Consider the following 26,522-nt stretch of genomic DNA (forward strand, 5'->3'; position numbering starts at 1 on the left):
GTAACCCATGAACAAGTGGGGTGTTTTGCTTTCTAAGAACAGGATATTTTCATTTCTGTACTATCTTGTGAAAAAGGCCAGTCATTATACTATTAAGAATACATATCTTTCACTTAAAACCCTCTTATCCACTTATGTTTAACTTGTATTGGGATTTAAGAATGCCTCTTTATTGAGACAAGTAATATGTCATCATTTTGTTCAGCTAACTGGCCTGACAGACCCTGTCTCCTTGAGTTAAGAATAGTAGATCTCTACTTTGTACATTGGTAGCAAAAGGTGGCAGAATAAATGAGAATCGCCACTTGTAAAGATTTTTAATCCCAAAGATGCAGACATTCCTTCTACCTTGGCCTTAATTATTCTATTTGGCCAAATGATGGTTTTTTTTTTTCAATAAAAGTGATCTCTACATATTGCAATATTTTACTTGAATGCCATTCTTATGTATTTTAACAAATAACACCACCATGTACTATATCTCATGTTTTTTGATCCTTTTTACTACTTATCTTCTTTATTTGAAACAGATTTTTAACAGATAATCTTGATCGTTACAACAATATCTTGCTTGAATTTTATTCAAATAATTCTTAAAAACAGCTTAAAAAGCCGTTTGGAATAACATCAAGCTTGCCATCAATCAAACGAAAAAATTCCGCTGGCGGTTGTATAAACATCAGATCAAGTCTGATGTCTTCAAGGATTTCAGAGTGAACCATAAAAAACTCCATTAACTTCTGACAAAGAATGCAAATTAATCACAACATGGGGTGAAATGAAATTAAAGGCTCTTTTCTAATCAATGACAAGGCAGGATGAAATATTTGTTACTCTCTCTGCACTCAGGCTGCCTAGGATGTTTGCACTTCCCTTGAAAAGCCCCAAATGTAAGGTGTGAGTACAGATTCACCCACAGTCGATGTTCAGCCCTCCCCGCCACCCCCAGAGCTATCTGCTTACAAGTCGTAGAGATTCACAAAACACACTAATCATCTGAATCTCAGGTGCATCCAATTTGTTATTCACACTCTCCCATGCCAGTGAAAAGCCTGGCGCAGACAGATGCACCAGGAACCCTAAATGACAGTTTTGGCCTCCGGAAGTACGATCACTACAGCAAAATCTAGTACAGCCTCCAGGTGAAATGTCTGGAGCTCCATATGGAGCAGGGAAAATTAACAACAAGATGAAAATCACTGCAGCAGCGGGGAGTCGGAATTTTTGAAAAAAAAAAATGAAATTTAAAGATGAAGAAAGAGAAGTAATAAATTAATGGGGTGTGAAAACATTCAAAGCTTTACAATACCAGGGGCACTATTTGCTCAGATTTTTTTTCCTTTTTTTAACTTCAGGTCATTTTGATGTAATTTATTAACCACGATCAGGAAATGTAGCCAAAAGAAGAACATTTTTATACATGCAAAAGTACCTTAAACGCATGTGTATCCATATTATCTTCACTTTCCTGTGGCATCTTGCTTACCAAATTTTCAAATGTCAGAGCCGACATAACCCTTGAGAAGTCTCCTTAATGGATTTACTACTGCCCTAATGCAGGACACTGGTTGTAAAGTTTGAATGAAGGACAACAATTTTTAGCAGGCAGTCTCTTTTGTTTCCCCTAAATTATGGTGTCATTAAACCAACCATTGCCCACCATTGTGTTGTTCAAATCAACTGGATTTGGATGTACATGATTAACTACACACAGCTCCCACCCATGTCTGGACATGCACATTGTTCCCAAAGAGTATTACAGCTAAACTGTTCAAGAAATTGAGATACTATCTCTTTACTAGATGTTTAAAACCATGATTTTTCATTATGCTATTGCAGAATATGCTTCACAGGCACCCAGAGTTTAATGGCACTGGGGTCAGTGAGAGCTCCAAGGCCTGCAGATCCCCCATCACCCTGCTAAACACGTGGTGAGAAAAGCAGGGAGGCTCCAGGGGAAGGGTTTTGCCATCATCTTCCATGGGACAACCCCTCTCATCTACACAGAAGGTCTGCCAAGGGCAGAGAAGGTGAGCGAAGAGAAGGGCTTGGTGGGGCTGAGAGGGAGGAAGGGCAGTGGTTTCAACAGCCAACCAAAATCAGAGTTCACAGATCCAGTCATTCAGTTAAGTCACCTGCAAGTCTCAGCTCTCACTGTACCAACTCATTCCCAAGGCAAGACGCCTTGGAGACTTGGAGACTCAGCCTGCTCACCTGGAGGCTGGAAATAATAGTTCCTGCAGGTGGGATGTATAGCCTGAGTCACATAACAGCGAGTGCTCTGGAGCTCAATGTCAGAAAGGTGCTAGGTAGTTCCGACGTCATTGTTCACCCTACTATGAACCGTAGTAATAAGACTGGGTAATTATAATGACTCCTAGCCTTTTTTTCCATAGAGCCTTAAACTGCATGCCAATTAGGCTACACAACTTTAAGGCCTAAAGGAAACTAAAATAGATAGTGCTTTCAAATAACAAATAAAGACCAACCCCTCAAACAATAATGTTTCCTGGAGAATGATTATTTCAACGGAAATCCAGCCCTTTAACCTTTATGTGGTTCCCAGGCCACTGACTCTCCCGGCTATCTTCCCAGTACCCCTCCCGCATCTGCATCCCCACCGGGCACACTCCGCGTCACCGGCAGGAGGAGACGCTGCTAACGATGCTGTCAGCGGCGCTGACGCTGGGCTGGGGGAAGGATGAGTCTGGAAGCTGGCCTCTCCTCCCCTCCTTCCCTTCTGCTCATTTACGCTCTGCTCCAGCTGCAGCTGGCAGGTTGAGTACACATCTTCTTGCAAGCTTTGGTTGACGATTAGAAGTTCTCTTTTGGGCTACAGTCCCACATCAGGGCCAGCAGGGTGGTCCTTTGTACTTTCCCAAGTGGTTTTATATCCATAATCTCATCTGCTCTGCATGCTTCTAATCAGACAGGCTCATTGTAGAGATGAGGAAACAGGCCTCCAAGAGATACAAAGCAAGAATTAAGGCCTGCGGTGACTGAAGCTTATGGTAGAGCTGGGTTCATTTTTTTTTTTTTTAAGATTTATTTCTTTTACTTTTATTTTTTTGGCTACTCTGGGTCTTTGTTGCTGTGAGTGGGCTTTCTCTAGTTGCAGAGAGTGGGGGCTACTCTTTGTCGTGGTGCACAGGCTTCTCATCATGGTGGCTTCTTTGGTTTTGGAGCATGGGCTCTAGGCACATTCAGTAGCCACACAGAGGACTCAGTAGTTGAGGCTCTTGGGTTCTGGCTCAGTAGTTTTGGCGCAGGGGCTAAGTTGCTCTACGGTATGTACAATCTTCCCAGGGCAGGGGTCTAACCTGTGTCCTCTGCATTGGCAGATGGATTCTTAATGACTACACCACCAGGGAAATTCCAGAGCTGGGTTCTAACCCTAATCTTTTGGCTCCTGGTCTAGAGCTCTTTCAAAGAGGTCAGTCTCCTTAGCTTCCCACTAGTGAGGAGAGCTGAGATCTGGTGTCCTGATTTGACTCAGCACCATCCCTGGGGACAGAAGGGATGCAAAACTTTGAGACCTTAAGGATATGTGAAAATCTCTCCTGTGTTCAAGGAGCAGACTAGTGGGTAATAATTGAGACGAGATAGTCCTTAAGCCTCAGAGAAGGCAATGGCACCCCACTCCAGTACTCTTGCCTGGAAAATCCCATGGACGGAGGAGCCTGGTGGGCTGCAGTCCATGGGGTCGCTAAGAGTTGGACATGACCGAGCAACTTCACTTTCACTTTTCACTTTCCTGCATTGGAGAAGGAAACGGCAACCCACTCCAGTGTTCTTGCCTGGAGAATCCCCGGGACAGGGGAGCCTGGTGGGCTGCCTTCTATGGGGTCGCACAGAGTCGGACATGACTGAAGTGACTTAGCAGCAGCAGCAGCAGTCCTTAAGCCTGGTAAATCAAGATTTGACTCTAGGGCTGCTCTGTAAACTAGTGAGTCTCCTATCACTAGATGTGTTCAACTGTTTCCTTTTTAGAGATACTATGGAGAGGTCTGATTCAACGTTGTCTGAGATCCCTTTCCAATCTTGAGAGTTTGTGATTCACTCCTGCCCATCATACTCGGGATTCAATGGCCCCAAACCAGTACAACAGTGAGCAAATCAGCTATCCTGTCTGCCCAATGTGTGAGGGGAGGCTACCTCACAGAGTGGCTCGGGGTTCAAATGAGATAATACGGGCCTAACAGAAGGTATTATTTCATAATCCAGTCCCTGCGATACTATAAAGATGTTTATTTTTCTTCATGTGTTTTATCTGAAGGCAAAAGGTCAGGGTAGAAGAGGAATTTATAAAGTATCCTTTCCCAATCCTCAGTATATAGTACAAAGCCTGTAAAACAAATGCCAAGTCCATCAAAAGGCATTACGGATGCCAACAATGAAGGGCACAAACTTCTGGTTGTGAGACCTGAGAAACAGACCTGATGGCATTGAAAGCTACTTCTATTACTTCCAAGCCCCAGTTTGGTGACAATACTCTATCATGATCCAAGGAACACAGTTTTCCCCTCACTCTGGCGTAACAGTGATTGCTAACTAGGGAGTGCAGCACATTTGAGGTTTCCACTTCCACTTGACTGATCCAGTAAACATACACTTAACACATTCCCGAAAACATTCAATACTGGGAAGGGAGACAGCCTCTTCCCAAATTCGACCAGTCTTCCAAAGCTTCATTTGTCAAATGCAAAGGCAATCGTTTCTTAAGACTTCTCACTTATCCAAATTTCACTGATTAAATACTCTAGGCATTGGGAATCTCAAGAATACAGCTATATTCTCAAACTTTGGTATTTTTTTCTACGTGGCTTACAAGCTTTCTACTAAGACTTGTTTGAGAGGTTAAGTTGTATAGAGCCTCTTCATTTACAAAATGAGGGGATTGCATAAATTGGCCAAACAGTGAATTGTTTAAAAATTACTGACAGAATAAGAGGCTTACCAAGATAAATATTCTAATGAGCTATAAATCCTGAAAATGTGATTTTAATTTGATGGGCTACCTAGAGCTAAGCAGCAAGGCTGTATACACTAAAATGTCACTAAATTCGAGCATGCATGCCAAGTGATTACATTTCAGAGCTTCTCTTTAAGGAAAAGATTATGTTTAAACAAATAATCCTACACATTCGAAAAGTGAGACTGACACTCTTGAACCTAACAACTTGGACAATTTCTCCTCTATTTATCTGATGGCTTTAACTGTAAAAGAAAAAGGATACAGAAGAGACATTTCAGCGTGTGAAGGGGCTTTAAATGTTCACATGGGTATCAGGAGAATTTGTTTAAAACTGCTTATAAAGATGGGAGAGAGAATGAGCCCCATCCTATTATTCAATAACCATGTTTGTGATGCATCTGCATAATCTAACCATGCATAAATTAGTATCTGTAATACAACACTTATTTGCATAATAATAGCAAGTTAATAGATGCTTAAAGAGCAGAGACCAACACCACCTTTAAATCAGACATGCCTCCAGGCACTTTGGCCTGTACAGACCAAGATGCCAGAAAAACAGTGAGCATCAACCAGAGGAAAACAGTCAAACGATTCATTTTTCATCCCTCTAGACATTTCACTTCTTTCTCCCCACACATTGGGGAACCATTTTCAAACCACAGAATAGCTTAACATTTTAAGTGCTAACACCCTTCTACAATAAAAATCTTAAATTACCACAGAGATTATCATCAGCAATGGTAACATAATGGATAGTTTATTTTCTTAGAAATGTAAATAGAAAGGACAAAAAAAAACCCCAAAAACCGCTCAAAATCATATCAATGTAAAAGTGGGGGTCCACCTATTTGCTTAGCAAAAATAATGATCTAGATTAGATACTTTCACCCTTCATCTCCATCCTTTAATTCAAATAACTAACTGAATCCAAAAACTCAAACATTGTATCAAGAAAGGCTGTGCCTCTCTTCCAACCTCTGTATGAACACATGGGGCTGGGCTGGGATGTGGAAAACACCACCAGTGTCACACAAAGGAAGAGCATGACGATGGCTTCCAACCTTTAACAAAGAGGGAAAAAAAACCTGGAGTTTAAAAAAAATCAAAAATCAATAGAGACTTCTAAATGACTCCTTTAAGATATCACTTTTCAATTTAACAGGACAGATTTATTTGTATGTGGCTCAAATGTTCACAATTGCTCCCTGTACCTTCATACATAGGAATGAATGTCACAGTGGCAAACGGCAGTAATGAACAATCTTACCTGAGGATATGGAAACCTCCCAAGAGCAAGCTGGGAAAGGAAATAATATTTGTCTAGTTATAGATTTGCATGCAGGGCAGATCTCCTTAAGACAGACAAGTACTAAATTTCAGAACTGTATTCAGCAAATATAAAAAGCTCACAACCTCAAACGCACAAACTAAATTATTGTTGTAATTACATTGAGAGTTGTATTTAGAATGAACATTTACATTGGACAACGTTTTATTCCCTGATAAAATATTCTAATTTTAACAACTAAACACTATCGTTATGTCATTTCTCTTAGGAATATTCTCAGCTGTACAGGCATTATTCACATTTACAAGTGTACAACAGCTTCTTTTAGACAGAGATGTAAAATCATAGGAGACTGTCGGTTTTTTTCTCTTGTAAAAATGGGAACATTTAATTGATCCGAGCTGACTATTCTGTAGAATTTTCAGTTATAAGAATTATAAAAAGAGTTGTAGGAAATGGGGAATGGGCCATATGAAACAGGAAATTTTGCCACTATTTTCATTTTTTTCCCCATCCATTCACAGTTAAAAGGAAAGAGCTATTACTAGTGGGAAAATGGCATTTCAAGATCGTGGGGCTGGAACAATAGGTCTGAAATTTGGAAAATGAATCCTTAGAGCTTCCAATTTTGCTTGATTTGTAAACTGCTATGTGTTTTTACACCACTCACTTAACTTTGGTCTTTGAATTCTCACCTGTGGAAACAAAATGATTCAACCAGGAACAGGATTAATACACAGTGATAAGATCAAATTTACCAAACACACTATAAGACTATAGTATAAGACTATACTATTTCATTTAAAGAAAATAGTGGCTAAATTTTGCAACTTCATAATGTGGCCCATTTTCAAGCTCAAAATCCTTTAAATGTATTTGTAACTATTTAAGAGTAGAATTGCTACAACAGGGAACTTTGAAGCTGGAATGGATCCAAGAAACATCAATCCATTTTCCAGACTAGAACTGAAGACATTTCAACGTGGTTAACAAGTGTGGGGATTGACCCCAAGATTTGCAACTGAATCCAGGATTCTTTCCAACGTATTATACTACCTTTCTATATCTTGAGAAGTTGCATATTTATTTCAAAGACACTGGCACTGCTCAAACATTTCTGAACACCTCTTTAGAAACTATGTTTAGAATCATTTCAAGTAACAGGAGAATAATTTCATTTTATTAGAACTGCATCTTATCCTGAACTTAAAATTATACCCCTCTGCTTTTTGATCATGTAAATTATTTGTTGGCTAAGGTTTGAATGGCCTTAGTCAACAAAACCCAAAGCCAACCTCAAAGAATAAATATTTTGTTTCTTAATAGGGATAGACATGAAGGTGCTGAGGTTAATTTTTAAAGTTCTAAAACCAGTGCATGCTTAAGCAACGTAACAGGAATAAACCTATTGACCTATATGACCAATAAAACCAATAAACCTATATGACCACAAAAGGTAACTACTTGGAAAGGGTCAACACTCATTTGGATGTATATATATATATGTTTTGGAATACTTGGTAAGTTTTGTTACCTTGCATTCATTTCGTATATATTCAAAGTTCTCAGATTTTCAAGATATAAAGTTACACTATCATTGTTTCATCTGGTGGATGTCGTTAATCCATTCAAGTATAAAGTGAAAGAAAAAGAGTGTGAATATTAAACTCCTTTTCACAGTTTTGCACGATTATGTCTGTCTATATCCTGCTGTTAGTTAGGAAGGGAAGCGACTCAGCTCTCCACTGCCTCCACTGTACCCCCCACCCAACACTGACCATCCATTTGACTTACATTTTGAAATACAGTGTGTTTCTGGCCAATGAGAATGTCTACATTGATTCAGGAGGAGCCACTCTGGTCTTCTGTGGCAGAAATGGGTGGGCTAGGCATTTGCCCCATTCTGTACCGAACTGACAGGCAGTGACAGCTCACCAAAGGCTGTCACCTATCACCACACCCATTTGCAGATTATGAGCTTTGCACACTCTTTCACTTGGACTTTAAAAAGTAGCAAGAGGAGGGTCTCTCATCTAAAAAAGCTGACAGCTTAACAACTACTAGAAAACATTTAGAACATTCGATCTGAAGTCCTTCCACAGGTGCTGCACCATTCACCCTGGTAGATGCTGAACATGTTATTAGGGCCTACAGAAGGCTTCTGTCCACCTGGCTTACCAGCAGAAGAAACTTGCCCACCATACATACAGCTAAGGTCTAGACTAGCTGACCAGACTAGCCGGTCAACACTGGCCATTGGTTCTTACAGCTAAAAGAACTAAGCAATGATAAATGGAAGGCTTTTAAAAAATGGGATAAGATGAAAAATGTGAACTTTTCCCACTTCAACACAAAACCTCAAATTCTCAAGACATCACTGTCCTATGGAGAGGTGAGACTATAGCTGACTTGGACATGTGCACGCATCAACTTGGCTCCCTTCTCATTAAAAGGTAATTAGGCTGGCTGATGTCATTGATTTACTCTGTCAGAGACCTCCATGCAAGAGAACAGAGAGAAAATTCAGCTGGGAGCCTCTGTACCAGCCTGCTTGGGAACAGGTGGCAGTGCTTGAATAAGCAAACTCATCATCCTTGGGACTGGCTCTACTTGCGTGTACTTTCCTGATATCCTGTGGAAGCTCAGTCTTACTTGCCAACTACATTCCTGGGAGGACTGTTTCTAAGGCATCTTGCAGATCGGAGGGCAGAGAACAGTTCCTAGTTCTTGACCAGAAATGTACAAAAATCATTTCCTCTTTCACAGTGCTGCCACTGGGTTGTTCCAGCGGCAAGCCAAGGATCCAATTCTGTGTCAGTGAAAACTGGCAGCGGCGCTGTAAGGGTGGCACCAAAAGCGGTCATTCTAAGGCTCTGGGAGAGGGAGCTGCCTTCCACGTAAGTCTGTCCTTTTAGGTTTAATGCAGCTGCAATGTTTATGTTCTGTACTATTTGTCTTGTGACAAAACAGAAGGAAATATACAGCCAGGCCCTAGAATCTTTTTATCAAGTTCAATTAGGAGAAGGTAAAAAGGAAAGGGGCTCTCAGCAGATAAGGTTGAGGCTGTCAAAACTCAAATAAACACTGAAACCTTACGGGAAAGAGGGAGCAAATATGCTATGAGTGACTATTTCAGAGACAGACAGACCTGGGGCCATTCTGTATCTTTTACCCCTACTGGTCTATTAATCTACTTGCATTTCCCCAGCTTTTATTGTCAAGGTATTATAAATTAGGAAACTTACAAAAGAGGGTATGTAATCTTCTCTGAAATGGCCTGCAGATATGTCACTGTACTAAATGTGTTTCAGATTTAATGAAGCTTTAATGTCCTTTTTAATTTTGCCTGTTTCTGTATCACCAGGGGTCGGGCAAGGCAATCAGCACTCAAGAGGGTGGTTTGGTTTAAAACTAGGAAAAAACTCATTTGCTTATGAGTTGCACTGTATTTTCTTAATTAAATTTACTGAGTAAAATGGTTTAAGTTCAGCCAACCAATGACCTTTGTATGTAGATTTAGATTTATAAATAGGTTAACAGTTAAAGAAGAAGAAAAAAAGAATCACAACAAAGCAAACAGATTAGGGCTAAGCCAATAGAAGTCTTTGCTCTCTTTTATCATCTTTACAAAAGAAGCATTTAAATTTAGGCAGCTTAAGTCCAGTTGAAAAAAAAGTATACTGAAAAATGTGGATCCATGTACGTGCCAGCAATTCATCAGATGACTCTAACATCCTTTTCATTCCCAGGAGGGGAACAGCTCATATTGTAAAAGATTTGGAAAAGCTTTATTTATTTTGGAGGAGTGGAGGCAGAGATGGGGGAGGGACAGGATTCTATGTAACATTAAATAAAAAAGTGCATTTTAATTCCAAATACTTAAGATTCAGTAAACTGCTAAACACTCTGAAAACATTTACCAGTTAGGAATACACTTAAATAACAGTAAACTACTAACATTTCACTGTAAAAACTAGGACTGTTCCTTAGCGTCATCTTACTGACCTTTTAATTTGTCCATAATCTATGAAATACTACTCAGTTAGCAATATTTGGATAAGTTGGATTTTATAATTTAAATAATCAATATATGTGTGGGTGTGATTATAACAATTGCCAGATACATAACAACTTCATGATAGAAACTTTTTCATTGCAACAAAAAGTCAGGGCAGAAGATATTTATTTACAAAGCAACAACAATGGCTTCTGTTAACAGTAAAGATCACTACTGTCATGAAGTCATAAAGGGTAAAGAGAAAACATACACTGTAGCCAGAAAGCCAGTGTAGGACATAAACTTAGGATATGTTTTTGGTGACCAACTTTCCAACTTAGAATATCAACAGTGGGGGAGTTGTTTTAAATTTACAGTTATGTTAAAGAGCATTGGAGTTTTATAAAATCTTAATTTAGACATATTCTATGTTTCTCAACAAAACTGCAAATTGAAAATAAGCATTTTCAACATGGTGATGTAGCTGAAGGAGGACTTTATAGTCTGAAATGTTCTAAAATTTGTGAATCACCTGTGCCCATCTTACATAGTTAAATTTCCACAGAAGGATTTTGCCTTTAGACCATACACTGCAGTTAAACCCTCATTTTACAGGATCGCAGCAGCACTTTGGAACATTCAGACACAGGGAAACTTAAAAAAAAAATCAGACTTAACTATTGGATTACATAAAATTCCCTAGGTGAGATTTCATCCAAAGACCAATTTACACAGTCCTTGAGAGAGAGTTTAAATCATCTGAAACTCTGCTGGCAAAGGACCATAATAAATATTAAATACCTCAAAACCTACCCTAAGATTTTACTTTTTTTACTTTTCTTCCCATGTATCAATTTCGCTGTCCTCTTACTAAATGGTTTAAAAAGAATCCGAAGGATATAACAGCAATTTACCAGTGCTAAAGTGCTTGGGAGGTTAAAGTGACAACAAAGAACACAGTAACACAAAGCGTCTTGAAGCAGGGTTTCAATTAAATGTGGAGGATTTACTAATACAGTATACCAAAAAAAAAAAGAGTTACAAATTAATTTAATCTTCTGCCTATAGTTTGCAGCTGCACTCCAAAGTGTCTAGGGCTTAAGAACAAAGCCTTGAAGGGCCTCGGAGTGAGGAAAGCTTCAATTTTTAATGTATAACGCCATTAGCTGATAACTTGTGGAATCTGCAACCCCTGCGGAGGGGCATAAGTGCGAGTAACAGAGACTGATGAAGTGACATATTTGTTCATGTCTAAAACTATGAGGAAGAGGGTTATTACTAACACTATCAGGCCCAACAGAAATATGCCCTAATAACCTTTGGGACCCTCCACGTTATCAGTTCTCACTACATCAAATATATTAAAATCAAAACCTAATTCCCTTTAATTAAAGACAATTAGTTTGTTTTACTATTATTGTTTTAACTTGTATGACATTATAATACATTGCAAATTAAAGATGGAATAACAAATGGAATGAAAGCATCAAACTGTGAACACTTTTCCTCCCATGTTTGGTGAAATGGGCTTGTGACTGGTGTCTATGTCAGGAAATTTAAGAACAACCATCACTAAACATTGAAAAGTGGGGTAGAAACATTTCACCCTAAAAAGAACACAGTGGGACCACGCATATGTTTTCCCTATTCAATGTATACTTTTCACATAATGCTTTCCTATCATTCCAAGGATTTCTTTAACACAAACAGAATCATGGCTCAATGGAGGCATAGGAAGCTTAATTAATTTGCCCAAGGTCATACTGGAGGTTGGTGACAAAGCTTGTTAAATTACTGGGAACTCTGGACTCTACAGATGTTTTGGCAATGGCAAAGGCCCCTGGTTGGCAAAGGCCCCATGAGACTCCCAGTGCAGTGGGTGAGCCACAGCAAATAACTCCTGACGCCTGTTCAAAAAGTGCCAAGTGCTCTGGAGGGCTCACAAATAACGTTTCCTTTGTGTAGAAAGAGCCTAACAGTGAGGTTCCCATCAGGGGTGCTTCTTAACATGTCCCAATATTTTAAAAGGAATGACTTATCCTCACCAGAGCCCACTGATAAAAAGTAAATTTGTTTTAACTTAAGGATCCCAAACACAGCAGCACAAAGAAATAAATCAAACGTTTATCCATCATTCAGAAGGTCCTCTTGCATTCTATTCCACTGATTACTAGTAATAATGGAGAAAAGATAGCATTACAAATAAATGTTTCTAATTCAGTGGGTTTTTTTTCTTTTTAAATTAGAAATGGGTTTATAACAGTGGACACTTAAATGGGGCCAGGGCAACGGTAATTCACAAGTACAATATCCTGATGCTGTTCCTTTAATTGCTTTATTTGTTTTACTGTAAAAAATGATTGCTTGCTGTAGTCTAACCATGAATGCTGAAAAGCATGATACATTGAGGTCTCAACCTGGGCAAACTGTACCTAAACTTACACTTTATTGCAGCTTAGTTCACAATCTTCACCTAATATAGGGTTATATCCCAGTGCAGCAGGAGGATAAATCATCCTGGAATATTACTCTGGCAAAGTTTAGCTGTGACTGGAGCATATGTGCTTTCGAGCCACTGAAGCAAAGGCCCATAAAATACACTAATTACTGGAAGTTATGGTCACTGAGTGATTGATAGCGCTCTGCAAGGCAACTTCCTCATTTTCAGCTCTTCTGACGGGGCTCATCCGCCACATAGCAATTATTAATTCATGACCCACCCCTCAGGCACTAGTACCTTTACCTCTAATTCTCCTGCTACCAAACAACTGCTGCAGCTGGACACTGTCTTTCTTCATTCTGATGGCTGGGTAAGGATGATAAAAAGTAGATTTCATGCTAAACGCTATTGTTTTGAATCTTTAAATGGTCCTTGGTCTTTCTAACCTTGCTGTCCTAAAACACATGATTCTCCTCCTTCGCCCATAATGCTATTTCACTTGTGTCATTTTCTTCCCTTTTCCCTTATAAAAAGGGTTTTGTGTGTCTATGCATTATATGTATATATGACCACGTGTGTGATATATACACACATATATAAACACACATACAATCTGTCTGTCTATACTATACTATAGTAGACCAAAAACTCTGCCTGACTAATTTTTTAGTTGAACACTGTGGTTTAAATGCAGTATATAACTTCAACTAGGCCATAGTAAATATGAGCCAGCAAATTGATTTAAAATAAAAGGCACTCCCCCAACGCTCCATTTAAAAAGACCCACTTTAAAGCTTTGAAGACATTCTAATTGTTTCAAGTTGATTTCTATCAGTAGCTTCACTCAGAGTGATGCTAATTAAGATATCTGAGTATATAACTGAATCTCTAAAAGTCTCTTAAAATCAACTGCAAAGGTCTTTTTTTGATGGTGTTCTGTGCACTGAGAAGAAATTCAGTGAGAGACTCTGAATTAAAGAGAGATAAAGTTCAGTCATGATGGATGAAAGCAAACATTTTACTTTCCTAATAGAAAAACAGATGTTCTTCAAAATTTTGAACAATTCAAAATGCAATAGTGAGGGTGGTTTTCCTGTGTGGAATCTGAGATAGGGTAACAGATGAATAGATGACTCCAAGCTACCTACCCTTTCAGGACTTGTTTCAAATTATTCCTCCTCTTCCGCCGGGAGTCAGTTCCAGAAAACAATTTGGAGGACAAAATCCATACCCTCTCTGTCCATACTATTCACTGGACAGTGTATCACATCCCACCTGGTAACATCTTCTTATATACCTAATGCCTTGTAAGTTTCACTTGTTTAAGGGCAAACTCTAAGTTATAAACTTTCATATCCTCCATGACACCAGAGATAGTATTTTCCATTAGGCTAACCATGAGCATTTGCTGATTATGATAAGCCCCCTGATGGTGATGTCTCCTAGAGTTTAGTCAGCTTGGTGGTACATGGATGTTTCTACCATTAACACTACAATACTTTAATAAACATAGTATACAAACTTCTCAGTATTAGTGGTTGATAGTTTTAACTGGGGCTTCCTCTAATACTGAGAAATTTGTATACTAGGTTTATTAAAGTATTGTAGCATTAATGGTAAAAACAACCATGTTTTAACTGGCAAGGCACTCTTACATCACTGGTTAGAATAATCATTTTCACATATTTCAGCATTATGATGAATTTAGCTGACTTATTTCTTATTAAAGACTAAAGGGTTTCAAGAAGGAAAAAAGATTAGAGTTAACTGGCCCCCAAACATTTCATGTGCCTATGAATTTAACAACTATTCTCATCTTTACAGTAAGAATTAAGAAACGACACTTTTTCCATATGTTCATATAATGCTGACCTGTGTCCTCTAACAGTGGGTAGCTTTAATCCTGACAACAGTCCCTAGAGACCTCGCTTGGGTGGGGGTGTCCTCCACCTCTAAACTGCTCACTGGAGTCAGGTAGCTATGGGAACCCTGAGAAAACATCACTGCTGGGGTATGGTCTATGAAACTCAATCTAAGCCACGCTTGTATTGCTAGGCATTTCAAAGAGTCACAATCAGGAGATATGCTCACACTTGTGGCCTCTCTGTGTATTGCTGCTCCTTGAGAAAGGGAGAGAGGAGGCATGGAGGGGAGAGAGAGAGATGGAGTGGCCGTCCCCACACCAAGATTCCATGCATGCAAGTGAAGGCATCCTGAATTTTCCATTCTTAAGCACCCCTGGACTGCACCCTCATGAGAGGATGCTACATGGAATGCTGAGCCCTACTAGGATTCCTGACTCACAGAATCCTGAGACAAAATTAATGACTGCTATTTTAAGCTATTAATGTTGGGTAGTTTATTCAGAGTAATAGATAACTGAAATGCTATCCTTGACATTGATGTCAGCTCTCCTGCTCATTTGCCCAATCCTGCGCACTTCGCTTTTTACAAAGAATTTTATTTATTTGTCCATCTTCGGCTGTGCTAGGCCTTTGTTGCTCCGCACGCTTTTCTGTAGTTGAGGCAAGCGGAGCTACTCTCTAGTTGCAGTGGCGTCTCTTGTTGCGGAGCATGGGCTCCAGGGCACTTGGCCTTCCATAGTTGAGGCTCACAAACTCTGGAGCACAGGCTAAATAGTTGTGGCTCACAGGCCTAATTGCTCTGTTGCACATGGGATTCTCCCACTTCAGGGACTGAACCCATGTCTCCTACACTGGCAGGCAGATTCTCTACCACTGAGCCACCAGGAAACTCCCTATGAGTTTTGCCATTGCACTTTTACTGATCTTTTCCCCTCTGAGTCAAGGAGCTCCTAAGAACAAAGTTTTTCTATCCCTACTGCTAACACAGGGCAGTACTACATAAATGTTTACTGATTAGATGGAACTTTTACCTACCCACTTCTACTTTATTTCAGCAGACATACTGGAGATTAGGTTAATTGTTGTGTTTCTTTAAGAAAAATAAACTAGGCCTTGGTTTCTGAAAAAACAACAGCAATTGTATTAATACATTTCAAAATAACAATAGAGCTGAACCAACTATAGGGATAGTGTAGGTAGCAATCCTGTGAAAAGCAGTGATGAGCTGAGTCACAATAAACCAGTCTTTCCCTTTATCTAATTTCCTGCTCATTTACATCTACCATTTCTCACTCCTTTCTTCAAAACTACTGATCTACTTCTTTTCTACAGCTTAGTGGAAGAAGCAGGCTTTCATCCAGAGTCAGGATATTTAACTGCTGCTGCCTGGTTCAATCATCTAGCCTTTCTGGAAAAGTCCTTTAACTTCTCTAGATCTCAGTTTTCTTATTTGCCATGTAGGAACTTTGACGCTTACAGATCAAAGTTGGTGGAATGATCTTCGATACCTTAAACTGCTGATTTTTTGGTCACTTCCACCACAGTGGGAAGAAGCTTAAATGAGATAATGAATATCAAATGGCTTTGTTAAGTGTTACATAGACATAAAGTGTTGATATCCTTCCAGAATGACACTCAGCAAGAAGATGTCAACAGTGAGCAACAGAGGAAAGTGCACTTCCCTTCACATCAGAGGTCCCAGCTGCAGGGCTTCTTCTGCACAGTCTTAGCTTTTGCTGTACCTGCAGGCGCAGTCTCTCCCTGGGATCCAGCGAGGATCTGAGCTTCCTCACTGATAGAAGGAGGGATCTGACTTAACAAGTTCTAATGTTTCTCTTCTAAATAGTTAAAAGACATTTTGGTCTCTAAATACAAGAATAAGGTGTGTAAAAGGTGTCTAAATAAATGCTAAAAACGTTATTACTCAGGTCAGAATCAAAGCATGTAAAGCAGACTGGAGGATCTTTGAGAGGATTTTTAAGTCAATTCCAGGTCACCGGATTTGAGTATTGATAGGACTCTATGATGGAGAAGGCAATGGCAACCTACTCTAGTACTCTTCCCTGGAAAATCCCATGGAAGGAGGAGCCTGGTAGGCTGCAGTCTGTGGGGTCGCTAAGAGTCAGACATGACTGAGCGACTTCACTTTCCCTTTTCCTTTCATGCCCTGGAGAAGGAAATGGCAACCCACTCCAGTGTTCTTGCCTGGAGAATCCCAGGGACGGGGGAGCCTGGTGGGCTGCCGTCTATAGGGTCGCACAGAGTCGGACACGACTGAAGTGACTTAGCAGCAGCAGGACTCCATGAGCAGTGATTGTTACTGCTGCGTATCTCAGAGGTAGCAGCAGCAGTTCCTCAAATTATCACACTCAGAGAGCTGCAGAGTTGACATGTCACTAGAACCCCTCCCGCTTCTTATCTTTTAGATCTCACCTCTAAAATAACCCCATACTACTCAGTTACCCCTATTGTACGATGTTATTTCTGTCCAAAAACTTACTACTGTCAAGCATAGTATACATTTATAATGTAGGCTCCGTGAAAGCAGGGATTTGTCCCTTTCCTTCTCAGCAATGTCCCCAGTGACCATCACGGTGCCTGCCACATAATGGCACTCAACAAAAATTTGCTAAGTGACTAAATGAATAAACGACTACATCCTGTCTAACTTTATACTTGGCTCGTCTACAAAATACTTCTTAAAAAAAAAAACCCAAACCTGAGACAAGTCTTTAGTCACTACTTAAATGATTCTAGGGATGGGTCATTTTTTACTTCTAAAGGGACAGCAGCACTGTTGAATAGCAAGGATGTGGGGATTTATTCATTAGAATTTTTTTTTGAAGATTTTATTTTTTGATGTGGACTGTTTTTAAAGTCTTCACTGAATGTATTACAATATTGCTCCTGTTTTGTTTGTTTGTTTGTTCGGTTTGGTTTTCTGACTACAAGGTATGTGGGATCTCAGCTTGAGGGTGTTCAAAATATGGAATCATAATCATACCCCCTGCACTGGAAGGTGAAGTCTTAACCCCTGGACTGCCAGGGAAGGACCAGAGAATTCTGCTTTATACTAAATAGAAAACCGGGGACTTTTTGTTTTCTTGTTAGCTTCAGAAAGTTTGGCCTGCCAGTCATAAAGTAGCAGACTGCCCATCCTCTACTGACAATTCTTCAAACGTTGGAATACGAGTTGTTAAACGACTGCTTTGTCCTCTCTTTATTTCTTTATTTTTTGTATCAGGACTTGATTCAAATGTTTTAAAAGTCTAAATTGTGTGTGCTTGTGTTTATACACAATTTGGACATGTGCTATTGAAAAAACCTTATGAACAGTCTGAAATCCATCAAAATAACAAAATGCTTAGCTGGGATTGCTAGCACCTGTTCCATCTTGTTCTGTTAATCTCATGGTTGTTCACGATAGCTCTGAGCACAAAGCAAGCTCAACAATGCCTCATTCAGTAGCAAACACTTCACTTTGTCCGCCAGTTTCCCATGCACTACCATCACTGACAACCTTGGAAAATGCACATTTAGGCATGGTAATCTGGGACAGCTGGATCCCTTCACAGACCCAGCAAAGGACTGAACCGGTCAATCCATCATCTGCCAAAGGTCATTTTTACAGCTTCTTTTTGCAATAAGTTAACATAAAATTTCAGACAAAAAAAATTACAATAGAAAAAAATCAAGTTAAGACAATTACAGAAAGGGGCGTGCGGGCAGGGGCATGAGTGACAGAAACTGTTGCATGCTCTCTTCCTCAATATTCTTCAATGGAAGGGAAAGAGGCCCACGACAAGAATCCCAGAACCACACTTCTACCCACTTTCTCATACAATCTCCCACTGAAACGCCCTTTGTCTTATGACCCTTCCACTTTAACCCTTTGCTTTCTGGTGGTTTTCAGCAGAAACTTCGATCAACAGGTAAGATATTTCACTAGACGGGGCAGCAGACAACACATTATAGTAAGAGTCAATGTCCACACAGGTGCTTGACAGCGATTATAAAAAGGGAGAGGAGGAAAAACTGGTTATCTGTGGAGCACACCAAAGGCTAAGCTGTCATGGTTGAGAGAAGCTGGCAGCAGCTGCTCAGAGGGCATCCAGAGCCATCCGTCACCCCTCAGACCAGGCTCACAGTGACCACGGGCTAGGAAAGCAAAAAAAACTGCAGCTACAGACTGACTGGACAAAGTGACATTTCTGTTTTGTTTGTTTGTTTGTTTCGAAAGCTGGGAATAGGTAGATTCTTCAGTATATTTAGAGGCAGGGGCTGAGTCTAGATAATGCTCCATAATTCTTTTCACTTGGTAAAACATTCACTGCCTAGATGTTATTTCAAAAAGAAGCTTACTTCTCAAAGTGCCTTCTTAAAATATATATATATGTTTATTAGTATTGTTTATCACCTGTCTCCGAATTAATTGTAGGTTCAACAAGGAAAGGGAACATGCCTGTTTTATTTATCAATGTGTCCCCAGCACCCAGTAAAGTATTTGGCACATAAGAAGTGTTCAATAAAATTTATTAATGTTATATTAATATATATATATAAAGTAATCAATGTTATATTAACTATACGCTAATATTATACTAACAATACATTGGTGTTATATTATTACTTTATTAATGATATTTATTAATGTTTATTAATACTAATGCTATCTTTGTTCCACAGATAAGAAGAGACTGATACTTGGAGTAACAAAATGACTTGGACAAGATAACACTGATTATAAGTGGTGATGCCGGCATTTCTGGTTAATGCAAAATGTGAACTCGTAACAGTTCAAGAGTGAGGATGATAGCCTTAATATCTGAAAATATATCAGAGAAAGAAAATGACATACTCTTCACCACACTTCTCCAGAAACTTCTGTCAACGGTACTGGGTGGAGTGATCCGTGTCACTTTTTCAATACTTTTTATTTTCACTTCACATAGCTCAATATACTTCATGTGTTTGCTCATAAACATAGAAAATCACAGTTCATTCTCTTGATATCTAATGAGACTTATCAGATATCCATTCAACAGTTGGATAAAGGCAAAATTTTAAAAATTAGATGTGTTAACAGCTTTTCAGAATCCCACAAGACAAGGTAGTTACAATCAACTATTTGCACATTTCATGCTAAATTTCCCTTGGGAAAATTCTATTATAGATGTCTACAGGGAATTCAATAATTTATGATTCTCTGACAAAAATTTACTTTCTCTGGGTGAAACCACTGACATATGTCATTTTTTAAAAAGTTAGGGCTTTTTTTCCTCCTGTAGGAATATTAAGAAGAAGCCCATCTCAAATGACAGATAAATATTTCTTTCACATTATAAAATTAAAATCAAAACATTTGACGATTTCCTCCCCTTTGTTTTCTGTTCCTTCTTCCTGAAACCTGTTTTTCATGTCAGGTTGCCTAATTTTCTCTAATTTTCAATTCTCTCTGATTTGTTGTTGTCATCTGAAAGTTCCTTTGTTACTGCAGCCTGTTCTTTTTTCCTGGATGCCATAATTTCTCCTATCCCTCAGAATATTATATAACTCATTTGAATGTTTCTCCTCTGCAATTTCTAAGTTCTCCAAGTATTTTTCTTTTTTAGTTATTTTAGGTCTGTTCTTACCTTAAAATCCTTCCTCAAATGTTTTACTAAGAGTAAAACTTTGCTAAGGGCAAATTCTGACTGAAACTGCATTTTATGGATCGAGGCTGTAGGCTTAGGTAATGCCATTTAGCTGGACTGTTTCCATAGGAAACTCCCAGTGCCTGGATCTTTAGGACCCCTTGGTCACATTTTCCTCGAGAAGGTCTCTTCCAATATTCTACCCGAAAGGTAATCTTGGCTGCCACTGTCCCAGAAACAGGGTGTGGTAGGACGGCTGGGAGTCTCCACATTTAGAAGCTGAACTTTCATTTAATGCCTCTGCATCAGGAATGAGACTCAGCCTCCTACAGTGCCAGGTATCACTTCTTTTATTCTCAGAGAAATTCCTCTACTTACTCCTCTCCTAACAAACTCCTTACACAAACTCCTCTTGTGTATTAGGGTTTAGGAGGGTGACTGAGTTAAGGAAAGAATCGCTGAGTCAGACGGTGTAACTATTCGTCCAACAGCTTAACTGTTTCTCAGACAGACTGAAACAATTCTCTTCCCTGGCCTCACTTCCACTCTTAGCTTCAGATACCTGGTGCCACCAATTCCTGAGCGTCCTCGGTGGCTTAAAGTAAGTCAGGTGCTTCTTCTTCCTTTACTGCTGGCTTCAGGCTCCAGCATTCTCGGTTCCCTTAAGTTCTTTACTGTTGGCCATCTGCTTTCCCACACCCAAAATTTGGTAGCTGTTGTCTCCTTTCCCTTTCTGCATGCTAATAAAGCTTTAAAAATTTTTCTTTATGACTGTTTTCAGTGGAGTTTGAGGTGAGAGTGGAAGATAACTCATGTGCTTCAATGCCAGGCTCCTCTGTCTATGGAATTCTCCAGGCAAGAATACTGGAGCGGGTAGCCATTCTCTTCTCCAGGGGATCTTCCCAACCCAGGGATCGAACCTGGGTATCCCACATTGCAGGCACATTCTTTACCATCTGAGCCACCAGGAAAGCCCTTAACCCTAATTTGTAGGCTTTTTGAACCCATATGTGAACATTTCAAAAGGTAATTCCTCTTAAAGAGAAGGGATAATAGCTTAATTTTCTCATTGTGACCTTTTCACAAGCTCTGAAATGGAGCTTCCATCTAAAGTCCCCAAGAGATTAAATGATTTACCCTAGGATCTATAGTTTATACTGGCTGAAGTGGAATTTGAATCCAGGTCTGTGTCAAAACTCATCTTCACACTCAAAACACTTGTGATCCATTCAGCAAATGTTTGTGAGTGCTTACGTTAACGACTTCATCAAACTTTAACTCTGATCTTTATTTTCAGAAACTACTTTAAAACCATTACAAAAGTAAGGAAAAATAGAGCCCCAAAGATTTCCTGAGTAACCATTAGGGCAGTGAAACTGCTAGAGAGGGCAGGAGATTACGAGAGAATCGGATTTAAATTCTGTCATAAGGATCTATGACATAGCAATAAATTAATATGATACAAAGTGAAAAATGCACATGCTCCAAGGAAGATGCAGATGAAGGTCAGAAGAGAAATTACCTTCAGCTAGAGAGACGAGTTGGTGTCATAAAGAATGGGTATTTAAATTGTATCTTGGGGAGAAGAAGAAAATGATACTCCACATAGAGTGAACGGCATAGTGCTCCTTGAATATTTTCAACATGGTTAAAGTGATTTTGAAGCTCACAAGAAAAACTAACTCTGTCAGAACAATACAACCCATCAAATCTTCAGAAGATGGTGCTACTTTGATGACAATGACCTCGTGTGACTCTCTGAATGTGCTCTTCACCTATCTAGAGACATTTTTCTAAGCCATGGACCTTGCTTTCATCATTTAACACATCATTCAGACCACTTCAGTAAAACAGTGATCATGCTGAAAAGGGGTCTCAGAGGACGGGATGACACTCCAATTAACCAAGCACATTGAGCCAGACTGTTCTGCGCTTTGGACTCAAGAGACTGCTGGAAAGAGGAGGTGAACAAAGGCAGAAGAGCGAGGAGGACCCAAGTGAAAAGAGCAAAATGCAGGTGCTAAAGATGGGGCTTTCAGTCTGCCTGTCAGATTATTCACCACCGACCTTAGTAAGTTTATAATAGCTGGCCAAAGAGAATCACAAACCAGAACATGTACTTGGATAGCATACTCAGTGAGAGGAAGAACCCTGACGACTGACCTGGTGCCTTTTTAGATGTGCGTGCATCGTCCTGGGCGCTATAAATGCGAGGATAGAGGAGGGCATGTGCTGACTCATTTTTTGACCCAATTAGGACCAGCTGAAAAATCCAGCTTTCCCAAATCTGACTGCTTGCTTCCCTCCTACAGGTTTGTGTTGTGATTTGAGTGACACAAGGGTATGAATGGCGGGACGGGGGGTTCAGGATGGGGAACACATGTACACCCATGGCTGATTCAAGTCAATGTATGGCAAAAACCATCATAATATTATAAAGTAATTAGCCTCTGATTAAAATAAATTAAGAAAAAAGAGTACGAATGGGGTAACTAATTAGTGAGAAAGAACCGTGGGACTCTCAAGCCATTCATTCTGTGGGAGAAGAGAGAAGCACCAAAAGGAAGAAACACTGCCCTAAAGTGTTTTAGGCACTCCCCGTCCCTAGGAATGAAGGCCATCAGTTCTTACTGTGTACACACTCTTTTTCATTTTAAAATGAAAAAGTGTAGCCCTGAAGTCTTTAAAGAGCAGCAAGAAGGGTGAACAGTCCCCAAAATCACCTGGTCAACTGAATCAGTGGGATCTCTCTAGGAGAGTCAAACAAATATTCTAGAGCAGGATCAATCTTCCCAGCTTGTCCTAGTTTAGACATTTTGTACGCCTGTTAGTGGTCTCACTTCTTTCTTTTTTTTCATTTTCACGCTGATTGTTGTCATAAAGCCTCAAGGAAGAAGAGCGGTTTATTGCATGTGGGTTCTTTTCCCCATTATAAACCCCTTACACGGCAACGACCTTTATTTTGTCCTGTAATTCACATGAGGAGAACTACAACACATTTTAAGGTCTGAGTTGAAAGTCATAAACAAAAAACACAGAAATGGGCTGAAATCTTCATATCTTAGTAAAACCACCATGCTCTAGTCAAGCTGAATAATCTCATTTTTTTCCCTTCTTAAGGATAACTTCCATCCTTTATCTTACTTCAGCCAACTCCAAATACTATATATAGCTAACAAAATCCTGGAGAAGACCCATTTTATCTCACAGAAAGAGGGATACTGAACTGAGAGAAGATGGGGGCAGTGTTGCTGCTGGATAAAAGACAGTCTGATATTAAAGATTTTGTGCTTAAGGCACAAATGTACCTGTGACTTTTTAAATGGCACATTTTAGCAGCATGTGGCATCATCTTTTGTGGAAGAGTGTGGGGAGAGGCCTTGTTATGACTCCCCATGGGGACTGTGATGGCACGTTAACAAGGGAAAGGCAGTATGAAAAAGGCAGGCAAGGGTGAGCCTGTACTTTAGGAGTTCAAAGCAGTGAAGGCAGGCTCTTGACTCCTGAATCACCAAAAACCTCGGAGATCTTATGGGATTTGTGGGAGGGTGCTAGGTAGAAGTGGAAGGGAAAGAAAACTCTAGATCCCATCTTGTCTCTATTTGATTCTTGTGAAATTTCAGGAAAAGTCCTTTGCTCAGTTTCCCACATTCTCATCCCATCGCTGCTTTTTAAATTTTAGTTTATTTATTTTTGGCTGTGCTGGGTCTTTGCTGCTTTGCATCGGCGTCCTCTAGTTGTGGTGAGCAGGGGCCACTCTTCGTGGCTTCTCATTGTGGTGGCTTCTCTTGCTGTGAAGCACAGGCTCCAGGAGTCCCAGCGCAGGGCTCCGTGGCTATGGCGTCCGGGCTCTAGGGTGCACAGGCTCAGGAGCTGTGGCACCTGGGCTTAGCTGCTCTGCGGTGTGTGGAATCTTTCCAAACCCAGGGATCGAACCCATGTCTCCTGCACTGGCAGATGGATTCTTATCCACTGCACCGCCAGGGGAGTCCTCCCCCGTTGTTTCTTTACCACCTGGTACTCTAGGGGAACAAAATGATTGACTCAAAACATTTTGAGGAAGGTATCTACACAAGTAGGTAGACCCTGCATACTTGGACACCTGCTCTCTCCTGAAAGGTTTACAAAGATCCCATCTTAGAGTGTGCTGGGGGATGGGGAAGGGCTCCTCCATCTCTTCCTTCTTTCTCCAAGGGGCAACTCCCTTTAAGACAACCAAGCTCAACTGTCAGCTCCTTTGAGAAACCTGTCTTGCTCTCCCCGGCTGAACCTTTGTGGCTCAGAGTACTTCATTTTCACTAACGACTGTCACACTGCTCTGGGCTTTAAGCGTCTGTCTTCTCTATCACAGGCAGGCCTTCCTCATCTTAGTGTGCTCCACTCTTCAAGGTTCACTACATGGTAAGTACTTAAACAATGATTACTGAATGAATGAGTGTCTGCTCTCTACAGTGCATGTCTAGGAAGGGAACCTTGTTTTTAAAGGTGAGGATAAACAGAAGAGCAGCAATTATTCTTTGAAGATGTTAACTGTGTTTTCAGGACACAATTTTCTACTCAGAATTTTAAAATGCTATTGAGATTCATACTTTTCTCTGTTTACAGTGATTCTGAAAAGGACTTACCACATCTATTCCTAGCACACCATAAGGAAAACAAAGAAATCAGTCCTTAAGCACCTTTGTTGGGCTGACTTCCCAACCCCTTCAGGTAATGTTCTTATCACATCTGCTCCTTGAAAAAAAAGAACCTTGGGGTTCCCTTCCTTATTGACTCACACACAGTTTGTCATCTATGGACTCAAAGCCTCGACTCCTATTTCACATCACATATTTTTGTACCCCAAACGAATCTGGTATAAAACATTGTTGCTGTTTGGTCGCTAAGACATGGCCCAACTGTTTTGTGACCCCATGGACTGCAGCCTGCCAGGTTCCTCTGTCCGTGGGATTTCCCAGGCAAGAATACTGGAGTGGGTGGTCATTTCCTTCTCCAGGGGATCTTCCCAACCCAGAGATTGAACCTGCCTCTTCTGCATTGGCAGGTGGATTCTTTATCACTGAGCCACCAGGGAAACCCATAAAACACATGCCAGGGCCTTACTCTTCTCTCTAAAAACTTAATTCATTACCTGTGTTTGGTCATTTGCTCTCCCTCGCCTATCTGCTGGGTCATAAGCTCCCAGAATACAGAGACTATGATCACATAGTTCCTTTCAAAAGCATTTAGTTAAGTATCCCACACACAGAGGCGCTCAACAACTCTTCGTGATGATCATAATCACACTGCACTTTGCATCCTCTAAGGCCACCTCTTCCTCCTCCTAACATCTGGCTCCTCCGCATCTACTTTAAAACGCAGGGAGCGGTAAAACACTGAATGCTTTCCAGCCCTCACTCCTGACCAGTGGTCCTTTTCTACTCCCCACTTTATCGCATGGGCCAAGGCACTCCTTCAGGCCTCCAAGTGTCTCACACTGCTGGCTCTTTTTCACACAGTTCCTTACACCGTAATCTTATAAATTCAACGAGTCTGTTTTCTTCAGTCGTCTAGAGACTATTTATTAGTTTACCTCCAGGATAAATGAACATGATCAACAAAATCCCAAATACATCAATGGCAATCTCCCTTCCTATACAGTAGAGTCTCTTTTTATTAATCTTTGCATCCTGAGCACTCAGGAAAATGCTGGCAGACATATATTTCAATATGCAACATAAATATGTTCTATTTATTAAGTATCTGTCTACCTACCTATCTTAACTAGTCTCCCTGTTTCCATGATTGTCCCTCTATATTCTGTGCTCCATACAGCACCCAGCTATCTGTGAAAACATATTTCAGATAATTTAGTCTCAGAGTAACATCTAAAATTCTGACCATGGCTTACAAGGTTGTATACGATGTGGCCCCTAGCTACCACTCTGAATGTGTTTTTTCCCATTTTTTCCTTGCTAACTCCACTTAAGTAACCCAGGTCTCTCATATTATTTGCTGTTGCCTGATGGCCCCCTCTTTTCATACCATTCAAGTCTCAGCTCAAAGGCTGTTTTATCGGAAAGGAGGACTCCACTTCATTTTTCCCATAAGACTTACCACCACCTGACAAATTTTATACTCAGTTATCCTTCTGTTTCCTGTCCCAAGCACTCCATGCCCCTCACCAAACGCAACTTCACAAGAATCAAGGATAGAGTGTCCTTCATTACTATATCCCCACTACCTATCTGGACATAGCGGGAGCTCAGTACATGGAATGAAGAAATGAATATGAAAGGAAGGAATGGTGTGCTCTAAATCTTAACTCTGTTAGTTACCCTG

General features: G+C 40.2%; 1 protein-coding gene across 2 annotated transcripts in view; it reads right to left on the reverse strand.

Annotated features, from left to right (window-relative positions):
- The window catches only part of MAP2K5 (mitogen-activated protein kinase kinase 5), a 262,257-nt gene that overhangs the window by 82,712 nt on the left and 153,023 nt on the right, over positions 1-26,522 (reverse strand). Inside the window, exon 17 of one of the 2 annotated variants that reach the window (XM_005685145.3) lies at positions 6,246-6,275. The exons of the other annotated variant lie outside the window; for it this stretch is intronic. Within the exon in view, the coding sequence (XP_005685202.1) occupies positions 6,246-6,275 (30 nt within the window). The remainder of the gene's footprint in view (positions 1-6,245; positions 6,276-26,522) is intronic. 2 annotated transcript variants of the gene reach the window in all.

This window comes from Capra hircus, chromosome 10 (genome assembly GCF_001704415.2).
Source record: "Capra hircus breed San Clemente chromosome 10, ASM170441v1, whole genome shotgun sequence".
In the NCBI taxonomy this organism is placed as follows: domain Eukaryota; kingdom Metazoa; phylum Chordata; class Mammalia; order Artiodactyla; family Bovidae; genus Capra; species Capra hircus.